Below are 7,602 nucleotides of genomic sequence, written 5' to 3' on the forward strand. Positions count from 1 at the left end.
TATCCATCAACATCCATTCCTTTAATTTTAGTCTCAATAATTCCTAATTCTCTCTTCTCTTATATTTTAACTTACAGAATAAAGCACAATTATAAGTTATGTGTCCTTTTTATTCTTTTTATTTTGGCTAAATAGTATTATATATAAAAAACAAACAAAAGGAGAGCAATAAAAACAGTCCAATAATAACACTTTATTACACATTGATCTCATTTATTTACAGTAAACAACAAGAAATATTATCAATTAACTTTTAGTTACAGGGTAGATGTCCTGAACTCCTGTTGGCAGCTTTGAAACACAGTACCTAGTAAACACTTACTGTGTTAAAATTTCTTACGAGAAATGTGAAACTCGCTGCACTTTAGTGTGTGTTGGGTGCACAACATTTGAATGAACTTGTATGTGGGTCAGTGACCAGCTGATGAATATTGAGTACAACAAAATTGTCAAAAAAATTTTGCATTGCATTTCCAGTGATTGGGGCACAAAGATGGCCAAAACATGGGTGCTATGTTTTACTATATTTAAATAAATATGCAGCAATAAGCTTACGGCATTGTAGGAACTCATCTTTCATTTGCTGCAGTATGGGTTACAAGCATTTTTAGAAGAATCACTTAACTTCTCTCAATTATTTTTCATTTTTTCTCTCAATATGTCAGATGGTCAAGATACTTAGTTTAGTGACTGAAGTAGGCTATCTTTAATTTATTGCACATTGTTATGTCAACCTCAACCTGAAATGCATTTTTGTCAAGTAGTAAGTGTGTTTTTGTGAGTTCCTAAAGTTCCCACTTGACTTCCTAAAATTACCTCCAGCAAAGATCTTAATAATTGAACCCAATGACATTGCGATATCAAGTGTGAGACACTAGGTGACAGCAGTTCTCATTTACACATGAAAGCATATTCAATCAAAGCTGCTGTGTGGGTGGTTTGGTTTGAGCAATAGCAACCACAAACCACATAGTGACACTTTGATGTCATACCTGAGTAGTTTTTATGAAAGTTTTTATTCAAAAGTAAACTGAGTAACAGATTTATTGTCTTTAACTTGATCTTTGTCATCATCAGGGATTAAAGTGTTTTTGTTTTAAAGTTCAGGCATTACACAGTTGTTGGAAAGTTAAGACCCAAATAAAGAAAACAGAATGAACTTATAAAAGGAAGATGCATTGTTAATCTTTCCCAACATTATGTTATAGGAATGGTTCTGAATCGTGGACATAAGACTTTATTTCCAAGTTAGCCAGTGTGTTTTTTATCAGTGGAGACAGTTTTCAACACTTTCAACACAGGGTAGTTTAATTTCTAACATTATTCTATCAACAGACATTTACATCAATAGTCTGGTGTTTATTTGCCTTTGGTGTACTAGTAGAGTGGAGTGGGTAAGACTGTTTTTAATGGCAGGCTGGCAGATACCGTTGACTTGCGCTAGCCTAGCACCAGCAAACTCTGCAACTGGAAGGACTGAATGAAAAAAGTTGAAAACTGTCTCCACTGATAAAAAACAACTGGCTATCTTGGAAATAAGGTCTTATGTCCAAAATTCTGAACCACCCCTTTAAAAAAGGAGTCAAAATAAAAAACTGTTGAACCGTACAGACTCCAAAATTAGACAAAAATCCATAATTGTATGGCATATATATGTTTTGCTTTTGCTAACAAACATTGTGAATACTGGTATGTCTTTTGAAATATATATATTTTTTGCACAAAACCATTATCTGATAATTAACAAAAAATATGGCATTTAGCTAAGATGAGTAGTTTGATAAATAGTACCAAATGTCCTTGTGAAATTAAATTAAATAGATGCACGTCCCTGCTAATACATTCAAATAAGTCTCTAGAATAAGTCTGATAATTTCAAATAATAAAACGCCATCAGTTGAAAGCGGAACGAAAAGCTCCCGCACTTCCACTGTCAACAACAAGTGTGACATCCGGCGGAAGTTAGCAACACAAGCACATGTAGCCTCTTTAGCCATATGTCTTTAGCTGCATACGCGCTCGCTCTTTTAACACTTCCGTGCATGCACGTAGTAAATCAGTTCCAAGACGAAATTGAAGTCGTGGCTTAGAATAGTATTTCACGTGTAGTACACCAACAATGTCTTCCGTTCGGCATTTAAAACAGTTTGTCAATGAGCGACTAACTGCTGCTGCTGAAGAAATATTCGGAGTGTTTGAGAAAACGATCGTCCAGTACGAGGAAGCGATCGTTCGTCAGCGCAGACTGTTGGACATCGTTTATAAACCTGATATAACATTACTCCGGATAGGTGTGTAAATCCTCAGTGGTCTTTAAAAACTAACTTATGGGTTTGTGACTCATATAGGACCCTTACGGTTTAAAGACAATGGCCTATTTGATTATTTTTCTGTTCAGGTGTACTGTTTATCTGTCATCACAGTAACGTTAGTATCCTATTCCTTTTGGTCTCTGTCCCTCCAGAGCTCGCACAGCCAAGTGTCTGTAACGAGGAGGAGGTTCTCGCTGACCAGCAGCAGCTCTGTATTCAGGAGAGGAACTCCAGTCTGGACCAAGAGGAGCCAGAGCCTCCACAGATCAAAGAGGAACAGGAGGACCTCTGCGTCAGTCAGGAGGGAGAGCAGCTCGTACTGAACCAGGAGACTGATGCCATTACGTTGACTCCTACTTATGAGGAAAGTGACCACAGTGAAGGTCAGACCATGGGCTTCAGTATCTACGAGACTCCGGTGGCAGTGGAGGAAAAGCCTCTAAACCATATTTGGGATAAAAGCTCTGTGGTATCAGAAGCAAACAGTGATCACCAGCTCATCTCTCACAGCTCTCATGACGCTGAGAGCCAAGATCAGAAAAGAGAAGACTCAGGATCAACTAGAAATGCAGAGCCAGAAGAAAACAAGAGACATCACAATGGCAGAGGTCAGATAAACAATGTAAACAACCTTAACCTCTCGATGATTCACCATGATACTCACGCAAGTAAAACTTCTTCTAAATGTGATGTTTGTGGACAAGAGTTTAAGTATATTTCAATGTTGCAGAGACACATGAGTAACCACACAGGTGAGAAGCCCTATACTTGCAAAACATGCGGGAACCATTTCTCTCAGAGCTCAACATTGAAGTATCATATGACAATCCACACAAATGAGAAGCCGTATATTTGTAAAACCTGTGGGAAAGATTTCTTACGTAGGGATAAGTTAAATTACCACATGAAAACCCACACAGGTGAGAAGCCGTATATTTGTAAAACATGTGGGAAAGGGTATATAGGTAAAAGTTCCTTGAAAGGCCACATGAAAACCCACACTGGTGAGACGCTGCATACTTGTGCAACATGTGGGAAAAATTTCAGACGTAGCAGTGATTTAAATAGCCACATGAGAACCCACACAGGTGAGACGCCGTATTCTTGTGCAACTTGTGGAAGACGTTACAGACGTATTGGTGATTTGAATATCCACATGAAAGTCCACACTGGTGAGACGCCGTATACTTGTAGATTTTGTGGAAAAAGATTTAAACTGAACAGCGCTTTAAAAACCCACTTGAGAAGCCACACGTAAGAAACTGCTTGTCAGAATCTAGGATACCCGTACCGGTGTTATACCCCCACTGGTTTCCACGCCAACTGGTTTCCCTATGTTGTGTTTACCTAACAGCTGCCGTTGTGGCCTGCCTCTGTCACCAGATTCGTCACAAAATCGCAAACATATTCCTGGCGATTTTCAAAGTGTTTCCCAAATCTACTGCCGCAAAAATGTTTACGTAAGCACCACATCGCAGCCACCTATAAAAAATAAAAAGTTGTAGCCTACAAACAATATCATCATTCCAGTTCGGATCGAGCTGGTTTCAATCTTGTGGCAAAAATGCACAAATAACACTCTACTACCAAAAGTTGTATAAGAGAACACTTCCGGTCACCTATCTATCAACCACATCAGCAACCAGGTAACATTTTGGTTTTGGCTGAACTAAAAAAAACTGGTTACCTGGGCTTCGTTGAGGAAGTTGACTACTACTACCACTTCAACACAGCCACCTATACGCTACTCATTGTGACTGATGAATATTTTTTTTTAAGTATTATGATTACTCACGTCGAAGGTAACACGCTGGTTAGGCTATTCCTGTGTCTCGTGTAAGCAACGAAGGGAATTTTAAAAGTTTTGTCTGTCATCACTGTTTTAAAAAGGTAGGCTATTTATTTTGCATACTGTGTTGTGGAGGGCCTACAATATATTACGATAGACGCGAGGAAATTGTCTATTCTTGTTTCAGATCAACAAAAAAATGTTGCTTTGATTTTAGCAATCACTATGAGGTGACGAGATCAGACCCGCGGTAGGCGTCACGTGACCACGGTATTGTAGTAAGATGTTGTAACATAGTCTTGTCTTTTTCTTTTTTATGTATCTCAATGACATGGTCTGACAACAAATTAAAATACAAAAGGAAAGTTGTAAGTGTGAATTTTGTCCAAAATCTCTTGCAATCATTGTCCACATACAGTAATGTGCAACTTGTTACTGTTGAAAATGATAGATGCCATACAGAAAAAATGCAGTGTTGTGCATTTTCAGTCTTTGTCGTCACATTTTTTTGCCACAACTTGCATCAGAACATAAATAATGTGATTTAAAGTAATTGTGTAAGTTCAAGTATGTCAAAATCGCTTCAGAAGTTTAAGAAGGGCTTCAAATCTAAATACAATGTTCCTCAGTCGCAGGACAACATGTCCAAGAATGTAGTCGTTGGCCAGAGTTAATTTTATCTCTCCTGCTTCCTCTGGCCATGCCCATTCACCTACCATGTTCTAGAAAAACATGACATAAGGCTAAGACAAAGAGGATCTTCAGCATAGAGACAGTTCAGCGCTTCAGATCAGGGACATTTCAAACATTTATTTTAGTGTTGAAAAATATAGCTTTGTTGGCTTTACTATCTTCATGTCAAATCATGCTTGGTACTGAAAGGGAAATCAGCATTTGTTTAAAAAGGTGGGGTTGAGTTATTCAGTCTACACAGACAAGCTAAAGTCAGAGACGTCAGATTTTACATTTGAGAGTTACTGGCATCACTGTTTTATATTAATATACTATAAGAAATCCTATTTTATGTCAATGTCTTTTTTTCTTCTTTTTTTAAACCATTTTTAATACACTGCCTCCCTTTATGTATCTGGCCAAATCTGACAAATGAAAAATGACATTTTTTAGATAAAGGCCCAAAGGTGCTCTTTAGATGCTTTTATATAGACCTTATTGGTCCCCTAATACCACATCTTAAGTAGCTTTTCCCAAACTTCAGCCACTAGAGCCAGTCCCACAATGAGTTTTTTTTCTGCCCTGTTGTCAGTTTTCCTAGTGGCATCCTATTCCTTTTGTTCCTTGTCCCTCCAGAGCTCCTGCAGCCACGTGATTGTAACGAGGAGGAGGTTCTCGCTGACCAGCAGCAGCTCTGTATTCAGGAGAGGAACTCCAGTCTGGACCAAGAGGAGCCGGAGCCTCCACAGATCAAAGAGGAACAGGAGGACCTCTGCGTCAGTCAGGAGGGAGAGCAGCTTGTACTGAACCAGGAGACTGATGCCATTACGTTGACTCCTACTTATGAGGAAAGTGACCACAGTGAAGGTCAGACCATGGGCTTCAGTATCTACGAGACTCCGATGGCAGTGGAGGAAAAGCCTCTAAACTATATTTGATATAAAAGCTATGTGGTATCAGAAGCAAACAGTGATCACCAGCTCATCTCTCACAGCTCTCATGACGCTGAGAGCCAAGATCAGAAAAGAGAAGACTCAGGATCAACTAGAAATGCAGAGCCAGAAGAAAACAAGAGACATCACAATAGCAGAGGTCACAGTAACAATGTGAACAACTCTAACTTGTCAGAGATTCACCATAATGTTCACACGGGTAAAAAGGCTTCTAAATGTGATATATGTGGAAAAGAGTTTAGGTATAATTCAATATTGAAGAGACACATGAGAATCCACACAGGTGAGAAGCCCTATTCTTGTAAAACATGTGGGAAAGATTTCAATCAGATGTCAACGTTGACAGAGCATAGAAGAATCCACACAAATGAGAGGCCGTATATGTGCGAAACATGTGGGAAAGATTTCCGACGTACATATGATTTGAATGTCCACATGAGAATCCACACAGGTGAGAAGCCGTACCTTTGCAAGACCTGCGGGAAAAGATCATGTAATGGTACAGCATTGATTCGGCATATGAGAATCCACACAGGTGAGAAACCACATACTTGTAAAACGTGGGAAAGGTTTCAGACGTGGAGATGTATTGAATGTCCACATGAAAATCCATAGAGATGTAGATACATATAGATAGGAAGCCGTATATTTGAAAAACGTGGGAAAGATTTCCGACCTAGCGATGATTTGAGAGTCCACATGAGAATCCTAAACGTGTGAAAAGCTGTTCATTTGCAAAATGTGGAAAAGATTTCAGACGCAACTATTGTTTGAATGTTCACATGAGAAGGACCCACACTTTGCAAAGGCACATAACAATGCATACAGATGAATTTTCTTTTTGAACTCACACAGTGAGCAGCCACAAAATAATCTTAAAAAAGAATATTCACATTTAAAACTCCACTGCACTGCGATTAACAGTAAATATCTGTAATCTGCAACATTCTGCATATAGTGCTGTAATATTTTCTCCCAGAATGCATTGCCACTTACAGCATGATCCTGTATAACATAAAAACAGTAAGATACTGTGAGACTTTAGCTGTAAATTTACATCAGGTTTACAGTGTACCCAGAAAGATGGAATCTGAAACTCTACGGCGTGGCCGAAAACTCTGCAAACAATATAAAGGAAAAAGTTGTAAAGCATTATCGGAGTATTCCCCCAGATGAAAATAACAAGCCCCCAGCCGCGACGTTGTTCATCGTATCGGAAAACCAACTCCTACCAGCTCTCGGCCGAGAGCAATCACCATCAGATTCTCCCAGAGATCCTACAGAGATGCACTATGGAAGGCAGCAGGAAATCCCCCCCATCATGTGTGAGAACAAGCTCCGCTTGGCTGAAGATCTCCCTCTACCTAGACTGTAAATGTGTCCTTTGGTGAGTAAGGCACGCAGCGAGGGAAAGCCTTTCATTCTTCGTTGGAGCGCGAGCCTTTATCGATGGGAGGGAAATCACCTGAATTACTGGTCTATACTGACGGTGACCTCTATCACCTGAATGATGAGCACAAGACAACTCCATATCCACATATTTTTGATAATGTCTGACTAAAATATAATTAAAAATTATATTTTTTTATTTGTTTGGCACACAGCCAAAATGGGTCCATTTGTGTCGCCTTATTATTAAGCCTGGGCCTAAGTTTTGTTTAGTAATTGTTTCTGTTGGATATAACATATCTAGTAAATAATATATTTACTGACCAACATTCTGAGAGACAATTTAAAATATGTTGGTCTCTTTTCTTTTTTGGAACTCAACACTTTTCCACCAATAACCCTGTTATTATCCTAAGGTGCAGGTCGATGCTCGGTATAACATTATTAGGTTTGTTTCGTAGTATCTTATAAGCTTCTTCTAGTTGCA

The 7,602-nt window shown here is 39.0% G+C and overlaps 1 protein-coding gene across 4 annotated transcripts; it reads left to right on the forward strand.

Annotated features, from left to right (window-relative positions):
- Positions 1 to 1,986: 1,986 nt before the first annotated feature.
- Positions 1,987 to 7,030, forward strand: LOC116690319 (zinc finger protein 135). Of its 4 annotated transcripts, XM_032517198.1 has the most exons (4): positions 1,987 to 2,291; positions 2,465 to 3,400; positions 6,010 to 6,058; positions 6,311 to 7,030. In XM_032517198.1, exons 1-4 carry the CDS (start codon positions 2,120 to 2,122, stop codon positions 6,339 to 6,341), a joined length of 1,188 nt encoding a protein of 395 aa, XP_032373089.1. In that variant the 5' UTR covers positions 1,987 to 2,119; the 3' UTR covers positions 6,342 to 7,030. The 4 variants fall into 4 exon arrangements, with proteins under 4 accessions (XP_032373089.1, XP_032373088.1, XP_032373090.1 ...); XM_032517199.1 differs by lacking the exon at positions 6,311 to 7,030 and having other exon boundaries at positions 1,991 to 2,291; positions 2,465 to 2,920; positions 5,410 to 6,051; XM_032517200.1 differs by lacking the exons at positions 6,010 to 6,058; positions 6,311 to 7,030 and adding an exon at positions 5,410 to 5,640 and having other exon boundaries at positions 1,991 to 2,291; positions 2,465 to 2,934.
- The last annotated feature ends 572 nt before the right edge of the window (positions 7,031 to 7,602 follow it).

The sequence above is a fragment of the Etheostoma spectabile genome, chromosome 5 (genome assembly GCF_008692095.1).
Source record: "Etheostoma spectabile isolate EspeVRDwgs_2016 chromosome 5, UIUC_Espe_1.0, whole genome shotgun sequence".
In the NCBI taxonomy this organism is placed as follows: domain Eukaryota; kingdom Metazoa; phylum Chordata; class Actinopteri; order Perciformes; family Percidae; genus Etheostoma; species Etheostoma spectabile.

Bases quoted from the DNA above. Each gene is read 5' to 3' on its own strand.
- LOC116690319 (XM_032517197.1), top strand. From the start codon at position 2,120: ATGTCTTCCGTTCGGCATTTAAAACAGTTTGTCAATGAGCGACTAACT. The intron at 2,292-2,464 runs GTGTGTAAATCC...CTGTCCCTCCAG, and splicing joins TATAACATTACTCCGGATAG to AGCTCGCACAGCCAAGTGTC.